The sequence below is a fragment of the Schistocerca gregaria genome, chromosome 6 (assembly GCF_023897955.1).
Source record: "Schistocerca gregaria isolate iqSchGreg1 chromosome 6, iqSchGreg1.2, whole genome shotgun sequence".
NCBI lineage: Eukaryota > Metazoa > Arthropoda > Insecta > Orthoptera > Acrididae > Schistocerca > Schistocerca gregaria.
This window is the reverse complement of record NC_064925.1, coordinates 2,683,719-2,707,454: the sequence shown is the minus strand read 5'-3', so window position 1 is coordinate 2,707,454 and position 23,736 is coordinate 2,683,719. Positions and strand designations below refer to the sequence as shown.

General features: G+C 40.2%; 1 protein-coding gene across 1 annotated transcript in view; it reads right to left on the bottom strand.

The window, feature by feature from the left end:
- Positions 1–23,736, bottom strand: part of LOC126279039 (cGMP-dependent 3',5'-cyclic phosphodiesterase-like) — a 227,079-nt gene that overhangs the window by 2,489 nt on the left and 200,854 nt on the right. The window contains exon 13 of the mRNA XM_049979443.1: positions 8,523–8,668. Coding sequence (XP_049835400.1) covers positions 8,523–8,668 — 146 coding nt within the window. The remainder of the gene's footprint in view (positions 1–8,522; positions 8,669–23,736) is intronic.

Sequence of the window (23,736 nt, the reverse complement as noted above, 5' to 3'; positions counted from 1 at the left end):
TTATGCAACAGCAATTTTGTGTAGCCTATTGTTAGTCTATGAGCAGGTAGTTATTTAAAGCATTTTGGACTCTGGACTGTAGACAAGTGTCTCATTGTGTTATTCAGTCTTGTTGAAGTTGGAACATGCAGTATAGTTCAGAAAAAAATGTCTAAAGTGACAGTATTCACATAAAATGACACCAATTTGTGCCTCAATAAGCTGAGAAAGTATTTTTGACTGATGGCAAAATATTGTACTGTAAACGAGATACAATACTAATTGTGGGGAAGGCATTTAACATTCACAGTTTATCGGACGTGGAAAACACAAAATATGGAATACAACAGATTGAAAATGGAAAAATACTGCAGCAAATGCTTGTAGGAGAATCCCACCAATTTTATTCACCATCCTGTTAAGAACTTCATGCTGATATTCCCTTAAGTAAACTGAACCATCCAAAATTTCACAAATTCTTAGAAAAATTGAAAGCCAAATGTCTTCCTAATTCTTCCACTTTAAGAAAGCACAATGCAAACAAATCAGACAATGGGTTGCAAATAAAAAAATATGGCTATCAACTGACCCTATGGGAAGAAATATGGCAAATGTCATCGTGGGGACTTTGGAAGAAGACAGTCCAGGTGAAAAGTTTATTATGAACTGAGAACATTTAGAAAATGTAAACTTTTCCACCTTCATTGACACTGTGATCTGCCATTTTAGATTTGTCCATTTGACTGAGATGAACAGATATCATATGTTCTGATCACTGCAGTGAAATGCACTGTTGCAACTGACCGTTATGTTGCTTGCCACATTCACAACTGATACTGTGGACTCCAGGTGTCCATAGTCCTACTTCGTCTGTCATTGAGCCAAGTATGTTTTACAGTTTTAGTCGATGAGTGGAAAATGGTTTTAATGTTGTTCTCCAATATCTTGGCAATCTTGGCTGTGGGCATCCCAGCATATAGAAGGAACACCAGACACTTTACATCTTCTTCTGGATCATCTACTTTCTTCTTCTTGCTTGGCTGGAGAGTTCATTTTATCTTTGTCTCTGAGTAGCCATTCTTGCAAAAGGTTTCCCTCATGCTGCAACCTGGTGTGTAGACTCTCCCTGTCACACATGGCTTGTGCCATAGCACAAGGGTGGTGAGCACACAGTTGCGTTGCGCTGGATGGTGGCAGCTATTGGTGTTTACGAACAGCTCCCTTCATGTCTGTTTTCTATAGACAGAATATCCCAGCATGACATCAAGTTTTTTTCCTTATCAGAATATCAAGGAAAGGCAGACATCCACTTTCTTCTAATTACATGGTGAATTTATGTTCTCTTGTATGCTGTTAAGTTAAGAAAGAAATTCCTGCAGGTTTTCTTCATCATGCGGCCACACCATGAATGTGTCATCCACATATCAGTAGTACTATGATGTGAACAAGGTGAAATCAGTGGATGGAACAGACAGGCAGAAGCAGGAAGAGATACCAGGACCTTCCAACACTCCAGTAGTCCCCTCACCACCATCCATGAACCCCCCCCCCCCCCCCCACCCTCTTTACGGAGGTACATGACTGGCTCAGCCATTGCAGATGAGTCATAGGAGCCTGAAGTCAAGTGCCTAGAAAGATACAAACTGGAACAAACTTGACACTTCACTTGAAGATGACAAACTGGAAACTTCTTGAAACGTTGCCACAGAATGGCGTCTTGACTTGGCTGATAATCCGAGATGACTTCATCACCAAAATTTGCCGAGAAAGCCTGCATTCCTTATGGCCTGAAAGCATTAAGCTACTCTTCATAATGGGTGCAGCACCTTACATGGTGAAAACTGCCAGTTCACTATACAGTAAAACTTTGCATGTGACTAGTTTAGCTCACATCTTACACATAGTAGCAAAAGTGATTCACAGCAAATTCAGTGATGCTGGAAAACTGGTTGGGTATATCAAAAAGGTATTTTTGAAAGCCCTGTCACACTGCAGAATTACAGTTATTAGTTGCAGACATTCCTTAACTCCATCTCCCACTTTGACAAGATGGGAGTTCTGGATTGATGCTCGCAGTTGTTACTCCTACAACTTCAATGTTGTGAAAATCATCATTGATTCAACCAGTAATTCAAATACACTGTTAAGGTAGTCAAGAAATTGCTGCAGGTTATCTTCATCATGCAGCCACATCTGCTGGGAAGATGTCATTTTAACTAGGCTGCATATTGGGTACTTCCATTTTAGCCACCTTCATTTGATAGGTGGCACTACCTCACCACTTCATACACACTGCATCCAAGTTTTAACTGTCTGCCACTTCCTGATGGAATGCCCATGTCTTTAATCGTTTACGTTCCTGCTTGGATTTCCCATCTGAGTTATTGGCTGTTTTAGCAAATGACACACGGGCTGTCGACTGCGTTTTATTTTTTACCCGCCAAAGCAATATAGTGAAAACCACTTAATTTTTAATTTTGGACCTCCATTTCTGTACGGTGTCTTTTTTAACCCTTTCTGCAAGTGCCTGTTTTTAGCTATCTTCTCTTATTTCAACTGGGACTGGCGTATAGTTGTTTAACTCTTCTCTCGTATTTCATGTTTGATAGTTTTGATTCGGGTGTTTAAAACAACTGTTTTTTTGCACCCTAAAGCAAAACAAAATTAAAAAAAAAAAACCAGCATGAATATTCATCCATGTGTCAGTGAAATGTCTTTACTTTCAGATTCATGGTTTTGAGAGCCAGTTTCTTGAAGCAACTTCAATTGGACTAGCTCAAGAATTAATATGCTCAAATTTCAAGGAAGCCTTCGTGCATAAATTTTGGATTTATTCCTTCTGCTGTAAGTGGTTTAGAGCAAACAGAAGTGCCACTAGTGAAGCATATACAAAGTGTAAAACTTTTCTTCTGCCGTTTGCCGATGGGTGGTGACAACGGTAAGTAGCGGTCGGAAGAAACAGATCGCAGACGTCAGGCAGTTAACTTGGATCTTGGTCAACATAAACGCATTCAAACATTAATCAATTTTTGTCTGCATCACAAGGTTTTTTCTTGATTGAAAATGTCTGTTTACGAGCCTAATTCTCTTCATTTGCAGGAGGTATTACTGTTTTGTTTCAATATGAAGACAACAGCAGCTGAGTCTCAATCACATGCTCTCAAGTACATATGGTAAGGACGCTATTAGTGAAAGAAAGTGTAGTGAGTGATTTCAACACCCCAAGAATTGTGATTTTAATGTCGTAGACTGGCATAGTTGTGGAAGAGAGAATGTTTTCAAATATGCAGAATTGGAGACATTGCTGAGTGAAGACTTGCGTCTTGTAGGCACCTTTTCAAGGAGTTAAGATTTTTAACTGCACCATCAGAGCACATATATTCACTAATGAAATTCGTTACAAGTAATCCATCTCAATTTGCAAAGAACAGTGATGTTCATACATACAACACTAGAGGGAAAATGACCTTTCCTATCCGCTATTGAAGCTGTCAGTTGCTCAAAAAGGGGTACATTATTCAGCAACAAAGATCTTTGATCATTTTTGCCAAACAACATAAAGTGTCTGGCAGGTAGCAGATCAAGTTTTACATCTAGCTTAAAATCATTTCTTTTGGACAACTCCTACTTCATGGATGAGTTTCTGTTTCAGCAATGGGGGAAAAAATTGTACCTCTAAATGTAGTTGCATATCTAGAACAAAAAATTTCAGTAATATTAATATTAGCACTATTCATGTATATATCTTGCAATCTGACTTGTTCCACATCATATCGATAAAATAATCGGTAAAATAATCTATGGAACATGACATAACTAAACAAAAACTACAACAGCTTTAATATAATTTAGTAAACAACTGAAACTAATGATCTTAATCTGCACATTGTACATCTTTACACTGTAATTTGATCATTGTCTCCCATTTTCCTCATTTACATAGCATTCAGTTTAAAGAGATTTATCTTCATACTGGGTTCAATTCCCGGCTGGGTCGGAGATTTTCTCCGCTCAGGGACTGGGTGTTGTGTTGTCCTAATCATCATCATTTCATCCCCATCGACGCGCAAGTCGCCGAAGTGGCGTCAAATCGAAAGACTTGCACCAGCCAGATGAACGGTCTACCCGACGGGAGGCCCTCATCACACGACATTTCATGTCATCTTCATACTGCTTCATGCTCTTGCGAGTGACATACAGGGTGGTCCATCTGAAGTTTCAGATGAGATTATCTCGAAAACTATACATCTGGTAAAAATAGTGGGTAAGACAAGTCCGTAAACTGAAAGGGGGACATCAACTGATACTACACGAGAACCCCGGCCCCCGCACCCTTGGGTGGGGCAGGGGGCAACTTTTAAATCTGAAATGGAAAACCCCATTTTTTATTGCAGATTTGGATTCTCCATAAAAAAGTAATTAAGTTTTGTCTGAAACATTTTTTTCAAAACCATTGACAGATGGAGCTGAAATCAAGAAAAATTAAAATTGGTGAAGAACTCCGATTTATTTAGAATGATTTGAAAAGGACGCATCAAATCGATAAAAAATGCGCACCAATACTTTGATTATGTCAAATTAAACTATTTTTGTACAAAATATACCGTATCCCACTTTTAGCGTAACCCAGGAACGACGACATAGATGTAGTAGAATGATGTTCCCATGGAGTGCTTCATTAAAGTGAGCCCCTTGCCTCTCACAATTTGGGGTGCTTAATTAATTAAATTAGCCATGAAGAGATTGTTCAAAATTCTCCCCATTTGCTTCAATGCATATAGTCAATCGTCTGCGAAAGTTGTCCACAATTTTGAGCAGCACATCCCGTGGTATGGCTGCACACGCTCTTCAAATGCGTTGCTCCATATCGTTTCGGGTTGAGGGCTGTCTTTTATAAACAATATTTTTTTAAATAACCCAACAAGAAATAATCAGGAGATGTTAGTTCTGGTGAATGTGGAGGCCACTGAATTGGTCCGCTGCGTCCTATCCACCGACCAGGGTACCGTAAATTAAAAATGTTCTGCACATTTTTAGCATAATGGGGAGCTGCTCCATCCTGTTGGAACCACATTCGTTGCCTAGTTTCTAAATCAACATCTTCCATTAACTTCAACAAATCACTGTGGAGAAGTTGTAAATAAGATTCCCCAGTAACATTTTGGTTACAAAAAAATACGGTCCTATCAAGAAACCATTTAAAATTCCACACCAGACTGTTAACGACCATTTGTATTGATAGTCAACAGGTTGACAGGGGGCCAATAATGATAATCATGATGATTTAATTTGCCATTGTTTTTGGATGTGGCTTCATCGATGAACATAACATATCTAAAAAAATATCATTGTCACCTCATATCATTTCCAAATGCACGTGTATTTGCATATCTTTTCGGCGTTAATGCCTGTGTAAGTGTGATATGATACGCATGATATTTATGTGACTTAAAAATCCTCAAACCAGTTGATTCAGGTATTCCAGTTTGTCTCTGAATCACAGGACTGCTAAGTTCGGGATCCAGTTGAACATATGTGAGAACGGTAAGGGCACAAGCATCATTTTCATTGTATTTGCAATGACGAGGCAGATACGTATCCATTTTGAGCTCATTGAGTGCAATTTTGAATAATGCTTTCGCTTGGATGTCGTCTGTTTAGGAAACGATCCGCACACAATTGCACAGCCACAGCGTAATTGTTATGGCATTCACCTAAACTTAACATCATATCAACAATCGCTGTAGGAGGATAGTGAGCCATGTTTCGCTAAAGAATTATTTACTTTCGTCAGTTGATGTTTACGGTTCACAATCTGAAAGTGAAGTGACATCTGATCACACTACACCGACCTTTATACTGAGCCACAATTAGCAGTTTGGCTACAGTAGCGCCACAGTCAGGTGAGTAATGCAATTGTGAAGTTCCCTAACGAGATTTTAATACCATACTGCCACCCTCCATCAAAAACTGTGGCAGGTAGGATACATTTTGTAAAAAACAATAGCTTAATTTGGCGTAATGAAAGAATTGGTGCTCAGATCATTCTAAATAAATCAGAGTTCTTCACCAATTTCAATTTTTCTCGATTTCAGTGCCATCTGTCAATGGTTTAAAAAAATGTTTCAGCAAAACTTGATTACTTTAACTGCCTTTGCCACCTCACCATCCTCCCCCACATTGGCCCTACTGGTTTTGGCCCTATTTTCCAAATCAAGGCAGCAGAGAGCTTCAGACCTCATCGGTGTATCGATGGAAGACATGGAACACAAGTGTCATTAATTACAGACACATACAGTGAGGGCACAGCCAGCAAGGTGAAAACAGCATCTTTAACCAAATGATCACAAAAGACCAGCTAGGCAACTGATTTTTAACCCACACTTCTCTAGATGATTCCACAATATTTACAGACTCTTAGATAATGAATTGGACTGCTCTTGCTGTTATGCAAGTCAGCAATGCCTGTGTGAGAGATGCCTGGAATAATGTTATGCTTTGGCACCTTTACAGACTGATGCACTGATTCAATCAAATGAACTACCACCATTTACCTTCATCATTACACCTACATTACTATGTACATGGCAACAGTGTTATAGTGGTAAAACCTTGTCACAGAACTAGTGAGATTACACAAAGGAACTACGGACTTCATATTACATAGCATTACAGTTGTTGTATCGGTGTTTATTATTATCTTAAACGAATCTATCCTACATTATTAGTTACTTGTCACACATTGTGTAAGCCTTGGGAATGTATAATATGTCAACAAGCCAAAGATGAACAAACCATTTGTTATTTATATTTGTGTCAGATGCATTTCCTCTGGCCATGTGGATACAAAATTATTTTCTTGTTGGAAACTATTTGCCTTATTCTTTCAGTTTGCATTTAGGTTTGGATATCAGTAACTGTGTGAAAACACTTTGTGTTGGTATGGGTCCATGGTATGTTTGAACTTATGAATTTCATATGATTTACATGCAACCTTAAACTGAATACAGACATTAACTGATCCAGCCTCTAGGATTGTTGCAAGAGAGCAGTGTCAATGCTCACTTGGTAGCTGTAGTGTCGAATGCAAGCAGTCGTGTTAAGACAAAGACATTTTTTAGAACACTATGATTTTTATATTGTTGACTCCAAGGATCTTGTCTGATAAACTTTTTTTGCAAAGGTAAAACTTGCAAGTATTTATAATAATCACAACCTGTTTGGTATAATCTGTCTATACTAATGTGAGTCAACTGAAGACTAATATGTGATCGAAACTGTTTTTGATAAGTAAAGTAAAAAATACAGCAGTTTTTGAAGAAATACAAAGACTTTTTAAATACATTGAAGCTGCGGAACGCTCCTCATAAAAATACTTTTTACGTTCATCAAATCTGTAGATTTGGTGAAAGCTTTTGACAATGTTAACAGGAAGACAGTTTAGAAGGTATCAGGGATAAAATAGAAAGAGCAAAAAGTTATCTACAATTTAAACAAAAACCAGACTGCATTTATAAACGACAAAGGACATGGAAGGGAAACAGCAGTTGAAAAGGGAGTGAGACAGGGCTGTAGCCTCTCCCTGATGTTATTTAATCTGTGTACTGAGTGAGCTGTAACAAAAAGTAAGGAGATAATGGGTTAAAATTGACAGAGAAGAAATAAAAACTTCTTGGTCTGGCAAGGACACTGTTATTTTGTAAGTGACAAAAGGATTTGGAATGTCACTTGAACAAAATGGATAACATATTGAAAAGAGATTATAAGTTGAACTACAACAAATATAAGACAAGGGAAATGGAATGCAGTCATTTTTATTCTGGTGACCATGATGGAACACTACAAGCATTCAACAGGTTTTGGTATTTGGGTGCCAAGATAACCTACAAAGTGGAGAGAAGGTATAAAATGCAGAGCAGCAATAGCAGGAACAGTGTTCCTTAAAAGGAAAAAATTGCTAACACTGAATATAAATTCAAATATTAAAAATATACATTTAAATATTATAAAGTCTTTTCTGATGGATGTGTATGGGACGTAACCTTGTATGGAAGTGAAATGTACACGAAAAACAGTCAGAGAAGAAAAATCTTTGAAATGTGGTGCTACAGTAGAATGCTGAAGATTAGATGGGTACTTCAAATAACTTCAATAACAGGCCCTTCTATCTCTAAAAGGTAGTCCTTTGTGTGGATCCTAAGTGGTTGCAGCCAGTTATCGAAAAGGTGTTTCGTTGATGGATGGGCAACAGTATCAGAAATTATGATGGTGTTTCTAGTATCACCAACATATTTGCTAATAATTTATTTTCCTCTACTGCAGCTTTAAAGTGAAACAACAAATTTCTACCAACAGCAAATGCAGTTATGTGACATCTATACGAAACAGCCAGATAATTGAAATGGCAGTGAGGGATGACAGGTGTTTGCATTTCACTCAACTGAACATCCCATGAATGCTGGATAAAATATATTTGTCTCCAAATGAAAGTAAATAGATGCAAAATATATAATTTAAAAGTATTATGTTATAAAAGAACTTACTCAAAAACGGGAATAACAATATCTTCCAGAAACTGAATTTGTAATTCTGGAATCCTTGCATTTTCCCTGTCCATCATTTCCAATGGCTTGTTTCCCATTGATTTCTCTAGATCACCTTGTGAAAAAAATTCTTCATATATAAGTTCCTAAAACAAATTTTAAAAAAATCATGTTGCTGATTCAGCAATTGAACATTATTTGTACATTTTTACATGTATTATTTCTGTGCAATTAAATAAAGAGAGGAAAAATCTAACTGCCTTGCTAAATTGCATCAGACTGACAGATATACACAGATGTTAGCACGTTCATTAGCATCTGTAACTTGGAGATTCATCATCGAACATAAGAGAGATGACAGGAATGGAGGATGATTGCAGCTGTTGTCAGATTGCTATTTTCTAATGGTACGGCCCCAATGCAGTAGTACTAACAGAACTGTTTCATAAATTCTGACATTAGGACAGAAAATAACACTCTAAGTACACAAGGGTATAAACGTAAAATCATTTGCTCAACAGAAAGCAAGTACTATTCAACATCATTCAGGACCAATTATCTATTAATTAAATTTCAATCTGCAATTTTCATTCACTTAAACACTTAGTCACTTAAATTTGCTAACATTACATATACAAATAAACCACCGTAACTTGTACCTACTGAGCTTGATTTTAATTTTCAGTGGGAAAGGAGAGAAGTAAAAAGACTGTCAGTGTGTTGGTGGAATAGAGGACTGTGCAGTGCTAGAATGGGAACAGGGATGGGGATATATTGGTACAGGACAAGTACTAACAAAGGTTGAGGCGAGGAGGGTTACAGGAACATAGGATATATTACAGGGAGAGTTCCCAACTGGGCAATTCCTTCCCATCCAAATGAGCTTTTCTAAATTGGACAGGTGGGAACTCTCCCTACAATATTTCTCACGTTCCCATATCTCTCCTGGTCTCAACCTTTGTTAGTCATTGTCCTCTACCCTCACGCCCCCCAATACCTTTCCCTCTTCCCATTCCAGCATTACATAGCCCTCTATCCCACTAATGCACCCACAGTCTTTTTACATCTGTCCTTTTCTGCAGCCCCACACCGTCCCCCTGCCCTCTGTCTAATCTCCCAACTACCTACCAACCCTACACTCTCCCCACCTCATCCCAAGCAGCACTTTACTGTCCCCCAACTTTACCCCACTATCCCTCCTCCTCACCACCCCAGCCTCCTCCTTGCCACCACCACCCATCACGCACTGCTGCTCACAGTCAGGCCTTGGCAGCCAGAGACTGTAGTCACACGTGTGTGAGTTGTGTTTGGATGAGTACGGGTGTATGTTATCTATTCTGATGAAGGCCTTTTTGGCTGAAAGCTTTGTTTGACAGTCTTTCTGTAGTACATATCTGTGACTCAACGTCTCTGCTATATTGTGAGTACCAACTATTCTTTTCATATTATTGTCATTATTCCATTCTGGATTTTCCATTGTTAACAATGTTATTTCTCAGGATACAAAAAATTAAGCAATGTCAGCTTAATAGCTAACATGTGCACACTGTAAAATAATTCAGTGAAGTTGAAGTATTTTAATCCACCTGATGACAATGGGATGTTGATAAAATTGGTAATAATGTTAAAAATAAGAGGTACTGAACAAGCATACAATTAAGTTTTTTTTGTATCTATCACGCAGAGCCCTTAACAAGCAGTCCATTATACAGAAGAGAAATTTTTGACGATGCTATTGTGACAGAGAATTTTAATTTTTACATACAAAATTACAAGTTGATACTAGACCCAGCACGTCTGTACACATATATACCTCTTCTGGCAGCAGCATGAACTATCGTGCAAATATGGAAAACACGTTACTGTGGACTGGGGAGTCTAGGCCCGGCAAAACAGCACTCTGCAAGCGCTATGGCTGTGCTCCTGCCTAGTGCTCTGATTGAAGCAGCGAGTGAGGTCGAGGAGAGAGGCGGAAGAGGAAAAGGCTGCAGCTGGACATCACCAGAGTGAGGCAGTCAACTTTTTACATTTTGCTAACAATACTAGTTGTTTTAATTTGATTAGGAATACAGTGGCATCTACACACTTATCGAAAAAGTGGAGAAGCTACATTACTCAGTGCCAAACTAAACCAATTCTGTTTTACTTTTCATACAGTTTCAATGCCGTGCAAAGTGCTTAGTATGCCATCGTGCTATGATGAGCTGGAAAACTGGAAAAAAACAGTCAGTAGAACACTATTACACCATCAGTCACAAGTAAAATATGATGCACTTGTTTTATGACAAGCGACGAGGCATGCTGGCTGAACTTAAGGTGGTTATCAGGGAAAATATTGAGTTACAGGTAAATAGAGCAGTGATGAAATCTTTAATGGTGGGCATCGCCAATTATTTTAATTCATTATACCTTTTAATGCAATGGAACAATAATTCAGTAATGGGTTACGGCAAACGAGATTGATGTTATCAAACAAGAATTGCTCTAGTGGAAAAATCAGCTTCAAGTTCATGGCATGGGATATTTATTGAAACTCATGGCAGTCATCTGTGGTCAGGCATGACTGGCTACCTTTCAATAATTGAAACATTTCATCATGAGTTCTCAAAGTGTTTGCACGTTCTTGCACACCAAACACCAACTTCAATTTATTGCTAGACCAATCTCACTTTTGGCTGCTGATATGCCAGAACATTACCTCCAAGTTGAGCTGATAGACATACAGCATAGCACCTGGATCAATGACCTGTTTGTCTAATCCACTAATTTACACAAAACTCTTAAAAATATTACCCCAAACGCAATATCCTCGGCTGCACAGACAAGCTGTTAAAGTTATTTTAATGTCTGGTTCAACATACATGTGCAAACGGTATTTTTTTACAAAACTGACAAAGGCCAATCAGATTTAATAATGTTTAATCTGTGTAACTCCAAGTAACTACGTCGCAAACCATGGTTCCAGATATATTACATATTCTGTAACCAAAATGTTTTAGTGATTCAAGAATTTCTGTGTAAGTTCTAGAACCACTCAGCCTTCTACCGTCTCGACACACGAGATTCTAGATATGAGTGTGGGATGGTAGAATCCTACCTACTGTGCGTCACATGTCTGTGTGCGCAGGTTTCGGGAAAAAGGTAGAAGCACCGGTCAAACGGCACTGACTAGTACCCGTCAGAGAATACACAGGTGTGTTAGTGAGTGTGCAAGGATGAACTATAGAACCTATATTCAGCTCTGTGCTTATTGTGTCAATGAATATTGTTATGTGGAGCAAGAACAGTTGAAAAAGTACTCCTGTAACCTCTTGACTCAGCCTTGGTAGAGGCAAGATGTATTTTCTGAAAGTCATGGTAGTCAAACCAACTTCCTTTTAACTGTAAGTCATATTGTTTCTAATGTTCGAAAGTACGAGGTACTTACAGAAAGGTACATATATATGTTGAAAGTGTGAATTATATTGTGCATGAAAGTCAAATACACCACTGATTGACGAAATGTAAGGTTTGTATATCTACTTTCATACTTTTAGTCAACAGAATGTTAGAACATGGTGACTTGTGTGAAAGGACCGAAAGAAAAAAAAAAGGAATTTTCAGTCAAAAATGAGAAAAGAAGCTGTTGTGTGATGCCAAAGCAACTAAACATAATACAACAAGGAATTTACTCTGAGACATTGGAATATGCTCAAGTATATAATGGAGCAAAATTTGAATGAAAAATGGTGAAGACATGAAAAATTCACAACAATAAAACAGCAAAGGAGATTTCAACATCTTTGTCTAAGAAGAAATACACATAGAATGTCTCAACCAAGACGATTCAGTGCAGGGAGTATACAGCTCTCACACATGTCGCAGGGACGCAAACACGGAAACCAATGTACATCCGACACCACCGGCAGCAGCTGCTGACCTGCCTCCACATCCACTCACCTATGCTACGAGAATTCCATGCCGGGTGAGCGTGAAACAAGACTTCATTACTTTAGCACGAATTGGTACAAGATACTGTTGAGTGAACTTTATTTGTGTAGTTATCACATTTAAAGTTAGTTTTAAATGCTTACGAGATCTAAAGCATACAAGAGTACGGAAAATATACAACAGGTTGGAAACACTCAAGAACCGGCTATGGCCATGAAAGTTCGATAAGAAGTGCCTGACTGGGCTGAGATGATAAATTTAATTAAAGCTCAGAGTCTGCAATTAAATGCTCAGAGTGAGACTCTAAGGAAAGAGATGGGCTTGGTAAATTCTCAATTAAATGCTCAGAGGGAAACTAAATATTCACACAACTAATTTGGGTTTGTCAACTCCCATAGCAAGGAACTTAGTAATCTATGTGAATGCATGGGTGCTTTGAAGACTGAATTTGACACCATAAGTAATAAAGTAGAGAATTTAAAAGTAGATTTAAAGAATGAGCTGACAAATTCTTTGATCACTCATAAAAATCATGTTTACTGACCTTAGTCAGAAACAGAATGATACCTTTCAAGATTTGTCGAGAAGGTTAGAACTTAACATTGAGAACAAATGTAATAATGTAGAATCAGAACTTATTGAAAAGTTAGAATCTTTTGAAAATGTGTACAATATTAAATAAAATGGTGTAAGACAGGGAATGTATACTTTGAAAGAGAGTGTAGATAAGCAGAATGAGGTAATACCAGTCATTCAAAGGTGTCAATACACAGGTAGCTAATGTAGAAAGAAATTTCAAAGAGAAAATAGCTAGCTCTGATATTATAAATGTAATTAGTTTGGAGGAACAATTCGGGGAAATTATAGATCGAAAAGTACCGAGAGAATAACATCCAGCAATGTATTGCCCATTCTTTTTTCTGTACTTAATGCTACCAGGAAGGGTATGGACGACCTGTGGAACGAGATAAAGCTTAGCCAAGATAAAGTAGAAAAAAGAGTATCTTCACCTAACATTGTATTAACTAGTGAAGATGTGACTGATTTAAATGGGGAGCTAATTCAGGGTTATCTAGGCAGTTCCCTTAGTTTAAGGTGGATGGAGAGGTACATCCGAGACATTTCTTAAAAAGATTTAACCAGGCTTTGCCAAAAAATTTGGAAGATTCCAAGAAGATCAAATTTGTGGAGGAGTACCTGTTATGGGAAGCCTCAGAATGGGGTACAGTAAATATCGAGAATTTTTCCTCTTGGGAGGACTTTCAAAAGAAATTTAAAGAAAATTACTGGTCTGCCAGTGCTCAGAATAAAGCTAATATCAGATCCATGAGACCCAGACGGAGTAATCTATCCCCCAGGGACCTTAACATTCTGAGTTAACGGGCAGAGTGATGACCACTGGATCCCGAGTTTTTTTCGGTGTTTCTTCCAAAATAGTTTTCCTGCATCGAATTCCTTTAAAATCTAAAACTCTCTCACTGCTTAGAAAACCGGATATGACTATAAAATAGAGAACAACTTAAGAGAATCACAAAAAAGTGATGTCTAGACGAAATAAATCAAACAGAGTATTATGTTTGTGGAAAATATAATATGATGTGACTAGCTGAACAACTGTCATACCACAGCATTTAAATTTTCTATTTTTTGTAGAGGATTTTATATATTTTGTGAGATGTAATATAGTTGGGAGGGTTTGTATAAATTTAGAAAGGGGTGGGTACTAAAGCTAAAATCATGATTTACAAGAACAGATAAATCCTGACTAATACACACACACACATCACACCTTACAAACAACCCTCACAAACAAGTGTGCCTGATTCTTCTTCATTTGCCGTTTCCACAGAGTTGCTAAGATTTCCTCTGGGGACCTCAAAAGATAAAGGTGGGACAAGCCCATTCTGTAGGAGACAATTTAACACCAAACCTCCTCAGGTGTCTCACTCAAGTACCCCAGTAGGGATCCTGGGGAAGGGGGTGGGAAGGGTTTCCTGTCTTCTGGTTTTTTTTTTTCCTTTCTCTTCTTTGATCCTAGCATCCATATCTACTTTTTCCTTTCTTACTTCTCATCTTGAGGACCTGTCCATTTTTTCCCTCTTTCGATATTAATAAACTTCTATGACTGAAGTCCCCCCTTATTTCCGTGGTTACTAATAATCTACATCTTACTATAAAATAGTAATGAGTAATGGATACATAAGGAAAAGGTGTGATCAATGTCAGTGCAATAAAAACTCTGATGAATTGAAGGATAGTTGGACATAAATAGTATATGTAGACATAACATCTATTGAAAATATAGAAGTGTTGAGTAGTTGAAGACTAATATATTAAAGAATGAATGCGAAGTTTAAAATAGATTTATAGCTTCACCAGAATATACTTTATTATGGTATACAAAGAAATGTATACTAGGGTAATGAACTGTGAGGCCTACTCAGAAAGGATAAGGGTGGTGTACCTGGCATTCACTAAGTATAAAGGGCAAGCGTACCTATGTGGAGAAAGGACAATCTGAGGCCTAAAAAACAGGGATGTTTATAAGGGGCGTACCTACCAGAATGGAAAGAGGAAGTGCTCTCATGAGGTCAACCCACAAGCAAGGTATAGGTGCTGATCCTAGAAGAAGGGGACAGTATCGTGACAAAAGTCACAGATTTTATACCCAGCTTTTTACCACCTCGAACACACGATATTCTAGATATGAGTGTGGGATGGTAGAATCGTACCTACTGTGTGTCACATGTCTGTGTAAGCAGGTTTAAAATCAGTCGTGGGAAAAAGGCAGATGAGGCAGTCCAATGGCACTGACACGTACCCGTCAGGCAATACACAGATATGTTAGTGAGTGAGCAAGGAAGAACTATGGAATCTATATGCAGCTCTGTGCTTATTGTGTCATTTACTATTGTTATGTGAAACAAGAACAGTTGAAAAAGTACTCTTTTAATCTCGCGACTCAGCCTTGGTTGAAGCAAGACGTATTTTCTGATTCATTTTAAGAAAGTCATGGTAGTCAAGCCAATTATTTTTTTTAATTGTAACTCATTTTGTTTCTAATGTTAGACAGTATGAGGTACTTACTGATACTTGAAAGTGTGAATTATATTGTGCATCAGAGGCAAACACATCATTAACTGGGGAAAAGGAAAGTTTTTATTTCTACTCATTTTATAAGTAGAAAGAGGCTTAAAAGTTCCTGTACCTAACACTGTTTGATGGAGAAGAAGTCAACAGATATTCCAGCAGCTGACTATCCCGTAAAGAAGAGGGACCGCAAAATTATAAGTAAGTCACCTCATAAAGAAGTGGGGTGTGGTTTGGGGAAATAAATCTGTATAACCCACACCCACACTCACACTTTAGGTTGTGAGAATGTTATAAAGTGTATAAATTTATAAATGTCATAACATTAAATGCCTGTACGTATAGCTTTTTGTACTTCTGCTCACAGTACTAGCACTGTTTAACGTACTTATTCAATTAAATATTTATTTCTTTAATAGAAAAATAAAAAGTTGAAAATAAAGACTAGTGACAAAGTCCTCCTTATAAACCTATGCTGCAATATTCGCCTCTCAGAAATAGTTGCAATGTATTTTAAACACATCTTCCCCATGCCCACAGCTGTCAGCACATAGGCATCTGACTCACACACATGCTTGGAACAGCACAGTGGTGGGGGAAGCTGGAGCACACAGCAGACTCCTAGAGCACAAGCGCGATCCACAAGTGTAAATCTCGGCCCGGCCTAGTCTAGTCCATTTTTTGAGGGTAAAAATCTCATTCCAATTTAAAAGTTGCATACAGTGTAGGCTATCTCAACAAAAACATAACCTCCTGCTTTTGCAGGTGTCATTACAATCTAACTGATTTGCCACATTTCTGATGACCAGTAGAAGCTCCAACACTACTAGCTATGACAGCAAGTTAGCAGACAATTTGGAATTAACAAACTTTGGCAGAGCTGTTCATTTCTTATAAAAAGGTATGCAATAGCATGCACAAAACAATACTTTGGGATTTTGTTATGGGATGATCATTCAGCGGCAGTTACTCAATTAGTTATTTGTACATTCCATGGATCATAATTGTGTCTCAATGGAAAACCTGAAATGTGCTGAGGATTTTCACAATACCTTAATGTGCACACATTGATTTAGGCATAACTACACAGAGGATATTCTGTGGAGTAGGAGTATTTGTCAAGCAGGTACAACTTCAATTAGAATTTGAAGTTAATTTTATTAGCCATTAAATTCTTTGTATCACTGGTTAGATGATCAGACATCTTTATGACTGAATTTCTCATTCCTTTCTGTGTCACACTAATGGTGGGTGATTGATAATGTAAACCATTTCTTGTTCTAGTATTACTTTTCCAGATGCATCTATTGGTTTTCAACTGTGACTGTGTAAAGAGCCTACCCTTCAGTCATGGGATGTGACTAGAAAGGCACAAGATCAGGTGAAGTCAGCACACCCAATTTCTGCCAGTCTTCCACATAGGTCGCTGACATTGATGGACTTTGTTGCATGTAACTATTAAGTGCAGCCAATGGAACAGTGGTACGGTATCATTCCCTGTAGCAGGGAATGGAGTGGAGGTACAGTATCACTCTGCTCAGCAGCCGACAGCATAGAGAAGCTGCATCACTCTTTAATATTACGGGACCAGAAGGACCTGTGAAGTAAGTTACTACAAGCATGGTCATTTAACAATGCTGTTAAATGGCTGGAAAGCCATGAGTTTTGCCATTTCAATAGACAGTGTGGAAGCAAGTTCACTTGCTGCTTGCAAGTAGCGAACTAGGTTGGTGGTCTAGTGCACAGTTTTTATACAATTAATCCTTGAAGGTGAAGGAACCACAGAACTTATAACACATATAAACTGAGCTGCAAGCAGTCATCTCACAATAAAAAACCAAATTTTCATTACATTAGTGCCAGTTCTGTGTGAATTAATGTAACTAGACCATAAGTTTCTAGTGCAGATAATAATATATCTGATGTTCAGGATTCAGTGCAAGGCTTTCATTATGGTAAAACAATGAGTCTACTTCATATCCCATTGTGATTTATGTTGTTGCAAATGAACTAATGCACGGCAAAAGCATGTGATTTATAAGTGACATACAAAAACATGACACAGTAGTTGTTTTTTTCATGATGGAACTGGTAAGCTTCAGAAAACAGATGGTAACTGAGTTGCAGAAAAATTTTTTTAATGATGGATCTGATGGAAATTGAATTTTTTTTAAAAAAACCTCACATATATGATTTTAAAAACATTTACTCATTTTTGTCACCATCATTAAGATTATGGTATAAAAGCTAAATCAAATTTACCTGACATCACTCAATGAAATTTGCATGTGATGGGGTTGAATGAATTGTAAAATGACTGGCAGCAATGGGTAGATTGAGGTGCTCCAAAGAAAAGAAAATTCCATTTGATTTGTGTACTTTACTTCATCAAAACTTGACAAAAATAAAATTCATTTTTACTATCAGAATCCAGGTAGAATAATTCAGCACAGGAAAAGAATAAAAATTTTCCTCTGCATACACAGTTGCCCATAAAAGAGAAACTGCAATTTGTTCCTACTGATTTGCAAAAAGTTTTCAAGTGACAAAGTTTCAGGAAATTTCCCGTCATTTGGTTGCCAAAATTTTGTATTCAGTAGAGGATGAACCAGCATCTAAAGTTTCAACTTTGGAGCCAGAACAGTACAATTTCTGAATTTGTGACACTAGAATGTTCTTTTAAAGGTGTCAGTTCCTGAATCACACCCTCTGAGTAAAAACTACTGTTACCAATCTGCACTAAAATAACAATTGGATGCAAAATTCAAACTGTTATAACACTGGTAAACAGATAACTTAGTTGACAGATTACTGCTTCGGATTCATTCAGCAAGCCACCTAAGGTTTGGGAACATTGGCTAGTCAGCATTTTGTGAGGCTTGGGAACCTCTTCTGAGCAACACACTAACAGGCTAGGGAACTTTGGTTGGACCTGTCTGGCTATTTAGTCTCACCCCTTGGTAATGGGGATGTCATTCTCTTCAGAGAGGTAGTCACCATGAACAAGCACAAGGCCGGCCGCAGTGGTCGAGCGGTTCTAGGCGCTTCAGTCCGGAACTGCACGACTGCTGCGGTCACAGGTTCGAATCCTGCCTCAGGCATGGATGTGTGTGATGTCCTTAGGTTAGTAAGGTTTAAGTAGTTCTAAGCTCTAGGGGACTGATGACCTCAGGTGTTAAGTCCCACAGTGCTCAGAGCCTTTTGAACCATTAGACAAGCACAAGGAGAGCATCAGGATCAGCCACAAACCCTTTCTTTAAATGGACTTCACTGAATTTACATGTTAACTCAAAATGAGGTGACTGGTTTTTAAGATATGCCATGCTGTTTAAAAATTTCAACTTTTGCTTAGCGCAATATAATATGATTTCTCTTTCTCTCAAAATACATTTTATAATTACCATAGATACATGAATAATCCACACACATCTTTTCTCAAATTTAAGTATAAAAAACTGGAGCGCACAGATTAACTGTAAAAAGGTTGGTACTGCTCCACTTCCAACAATAGATCCTGTTATACTACAGTGTGCACCCATGGTCTAGGGGTAGCGTCTTTGATTAGTGATCAAAATGTCATTGGTCCTGGGTTCGAAATCCATCATCACTTAAATTTTGATTAATAATCAGCATTGGCGGCTGAAGATTTCCGGCATAAGAAGTCAACCTTGTCAAAGAGAGCAGAGGAGCAGGCAGAGGTTCACAGCACTCTCTTGTCCTTGGGGTGGGAAACTGCCCCTAAAGGTGGAAGAATCAGCAATGATCAATGGGAAGAGGATGCAGAAGGCAATGGAAACCACTGCATTAAAGACCATAATGTGTATCCACAGGGCATGTGGCCTGCAACTGAAAAAATGTCATGATGATCTATCCACTGGCAAAAGATTCCAGAATAGTCCCCCATTCAGATTTACAAGCGGGGACTGCCAAGGGGGAGGTGACCATGAGAAAAAGATTTAATAACTAACGAAAAGATAACATTCTATGATTCGAGGCATGCAATATCAGAAGCTTGAATGTGATAGGGAAAATGGAAAATCTGAAAAGGTAAATGCAAAGGCTCAAGCTAGATATAGCAGGGGCCAGTGAAGCGAAATGGAAAGATGACAAGGATTTCTGGTCAGATGAGTGTAGTGTGACGTCAACAGTATCAGAAAATTATATAACGGTAGGATTCATTATGAATATGAAGGTAGGGCAGAGAATGTGTTACTGTGAAGAGTTCAGTGATAGGGTTGTTGTTATCGGAATCGACAGCAAACCAACAGTGACAACGATAGTTTGGGTATATATGCCGATATCGCAAGCTGACGATGAGGAGATAGAGAAAGTATATGAGGATACTGAAAGGGTAATACAGTATGTAAAGGGAGATGAAAATCTAATTGTAATGGGGGACTGGAATGCAGTTGTAGGGTTGGTTGGTTTAAAGGCAGGTGAAGGGACCAAACTACGAAGTCCCTTGTTCCTAATAAAACAAAGCCACAAGCGTGAGAATAAAATGGACGAAACATATAACACAAAACAGAAAGAAAGGAAAAGTCACAAGAACAAAGCTAAGTCAACGAACATTAAAAGGAACAAAAGAGGGCAAGAAAACAACAGAGATGCTAGAAACAGAAGAGAGTAAAACATGAAAGCAGATTACAGCGGCTGGCCAACCACAAGAATAAAAAGGGAAAGCCAGCCACTCTGCAACACATTAAAACCTCCACCCTAGAAGCATTAGGGTGGAGGACACAAAGGGACAAAGGACATGCACTAAAACCTACATAGAAGTATAAAACCCACTCTCATGGATAAAACGTAAAACTAAAGCTGTTGTGGAGGCATTGTTACCCAACGCCGAAGGCAGGGTGCTGGAAAGTTAAAAGTCTGCCACAGAGTGGCTAAAAGTGGGCAGTCCAGCAAGAGGTGGACAACTGTCATTTGGGAGCCACAGTGACACTGAGGTTGGGTCCTCACAACGGAATAGGTAACCATTCGTTAGCCACGTATGGCCAATGCAGAGCTGGCAGAGGACAACTGATTCCCTGTGAGAAGCCTGCATGGAAGACTTACACACACTAATAGTCTCCTTAATGACATGCAGTTTGACGTGTGTGCTGTTATGCCATTCCATCTCCCACAGCCAGAAAACCCTGCAGTGTAAGGCAAAATGCAGGTCAGCTTCAGAGATGCCTATCTCCAGAAGCGGTTTCCGCATCACCTGTTTGGCCAGCCTGTTGGCAAGTTCGTTACCGGGGATTCCGACGTGTCCTGGGGTCCACATAAACACCACGAAATGGCAGGACTGTTCCAGGGCATAGATGGGACTCCTGAATGGACGCTACCAGAGGGTGGTGAGGGTAGCACTGGTCGATAGCTTGTAGGCTGCTCAATGAGTCAGTACACAGGAGAAATGACTCGCCAGGGCATGAGCGAATGTACTCAAGAGCATGAGATATGGCTGCCAGATCTGCAGTGAAAACACCACAGCCAACTGGCAAGGAGTGCTGCCCAATATGTCCTCCATGAACATATGCAAAGCCTATGTGACCATCAGCCATTGAGCCGTCGGTGTAAACCACTTCAGAGCCCTGGAGCACATCAAGAATCGACAGGAAGTGACAGCAGAGAGCGGCGGGGTTAACGGAGTCCTTAGGGCCATGCAAAAGGTCCAGACAAAGCTGTGGCTGAGGCGTACACCACGGAGGCGTACGTGAAGTAGAGGTGGTAAAGGGAAGGACTTCAGTTCAGGGAGGAGGGGCCGTACGGGAACTGCAATCGTTAGCCCCGATCTGGGCGGCTGATGCAGGAGATGGGCTGCTGTGGGCAGGAAAAGAGGACGGTAATTTGGATGCTCAGTGGAACTATGAACGTGTGCTGCGTAACTGGTGAGCAGTTGCACACATCTCACCTGCAGTGGAGGGACACATGCCTCCACCAGTACGCTGGTCAGCGAACTCATCCTAAAAGCACCTGTCTGTAATCGGCTCCCACAGAGGTGCACAGGGTCAAGTAAATGCAATGCTGAAGGTGCTGCCGAACCATGAACCACACTCTCATAGTAAATTCGGGATTGGACAAGGGCTCTGTAGAGCTGCAGCAGTGCAGCGCGATCTGCACTCCAATTGGCGTTGCTCACTTCTGCTTAAGTTGACGAAGATGAGGGAGCCAAGTCAATTGAGTGTCGAAAACCAGTCATAGGAATTGATAAGTCTCCCCTACAGTGAGTGGATCGTCATTAAGGTAAAGTGCGGGTTCCAGATGAACGGAAGGACGCTGACAGAAGCGCATGACACATGACTTTGCGGCTGAAAACTGGAAGCCGTGGGCTAGAGCCCATGACTGCACCTTGTGGATGGCTCCCTGGACGTGCCACTCAGCAACAACATTCAAGAGGCAGTTTACAACTCAGAGTCACCAGCTGCTACCGATTTATTGCCTGAGCAGTCTATATCCATGGGGTCTGAGGGCCTGGCGAGATCAAGGTCCTCAGTGGACGCCAAAATCTCCACCCTATCGTCAGGTGCAGAGCTTGTAGGTAGCAGTGGTGTGGGTACCACCGCAATTTCCTTGGTCTTAGGGGTTTTCTTTTTGGATTTCTCTTGTTGCTCCTTGGGTTTCCCTGGCTGGGAGGACTTCACTGGACCAGTCCAAGGGACTGAGGATGAGCATGAAGCCCTACAACCAGCTGCTTTTGGGCTCTTCAGCCACTGGCAGGTGTCGTCTTTCCCACTAGGAGAAACTTGGGAAGGCAGTGACCGAAGGGACCCCTTCCTAGCGAGAGAAGCCGAAGAAGACTTATGTTTCTCCGGCCTAGAAGTGGGGATGGACGTCCCCGATGGTCATGAGGGTGTCGCTCTAGAGCCGGCCGCGGTGGTCTCGCAGTTTTAGGGGCGCAGTCCGGAACCGTGCAACTGCTACGGTCGCAGGTTCGAATCCTGCCTTGGGCATGGATGTGTGTGATGTCCTTAGGTTAGTTAGGTTTAAGTAGTTCTAAGTTCTAGGGGACTGATGACCACAGCAATTGAGTCCCATAGTGCTCAGAGCCATTTGTTGCTCCAGAAGTAGGTGGTGCAGGAGCAACAGGGAGGGAAATGCCCCCCACCATCAAGAGGGCAGGTGTAGTCTTCCAGCTCTGAGAGGTGACCTGGGTTGGTGGAGCTGATGGTGCCAGAACTGTTGTAGTGGCGGCGTAAGATGATGTCATACACACAGGATACAGTCATTCAAATTCTCTCTTACCCTCAGTGTAGGTAAGTCTGTCCAGGGTCTTTTACTCCACGATTTTCCTTTCTTTCTGGAGAATCCTGCAGTCTGGTGAGCAAGGCGAATGGTGCTCTCCGCAGTTGACACAGACGGGAGGAGAGCACATAGAGTATTGGGATGTGATGGGCGTCCACAATCTCGACATGTGAGGCTAGAAGTGCAGCAGGAAGATATACAGCCAAACTTCAGCACTTAAAGCACCGCATCGGGGGAGGGATATATGGCTTTACATCACATCGGCAGATCATCACCTTGACCTTCTCGGGAAATGTATCGCCCTCAAAAGCCAAGAGGAAGGCACTGGTGGCAACCTGATTATCCTTTGGACACTGGTGGACATGCTGGATGAAATGTACACCTCGTTGCTCTAAATTGGCACACAGCTCATCGTCGGACTGCAAAAGAAGGTCTCTGTGAAATATGGTACCCTGGGCCATATTTAAGCTCTTATGGGGCATGATGGTTACAGAAACATCTTCCAGCTTGTCACAAGCAAGTATCTCCTGTGACTGGGCAGAGGATGCTGTTTTGATCAAGACTGACCCAGATCTCACTTTGGACAAGCCCTCCACCTCCCTGAACTTGTCCTCTAAATGCTCAACAAAAACTGAGGATTCATTGTCATGAAAGATGCCCTATCTGCACTAGAACATATAAGGTACCGGGGTGAATAAGATCTGCTGCCATCCTTAGACTAACATTCCTCCTATGGTGTGGCCAGGGAGGGGAACGATTTGGGGTCATACTTCTGTACACTGAAATGAGCTCCTGATCGCTTAGAGACTGCTGGTGCTTCACCACCAGCAAGAGATAGACTACAGTTCATCGCGTGTCATCCGCCCTGATGCCACCCACTCCGACGGGACCCTCCCCACGGGCGCCACCCAGCTGCAGCAAAGGCCACCTGGCAGGACGGCCATTGCTGGGAGTCCCAATTCCC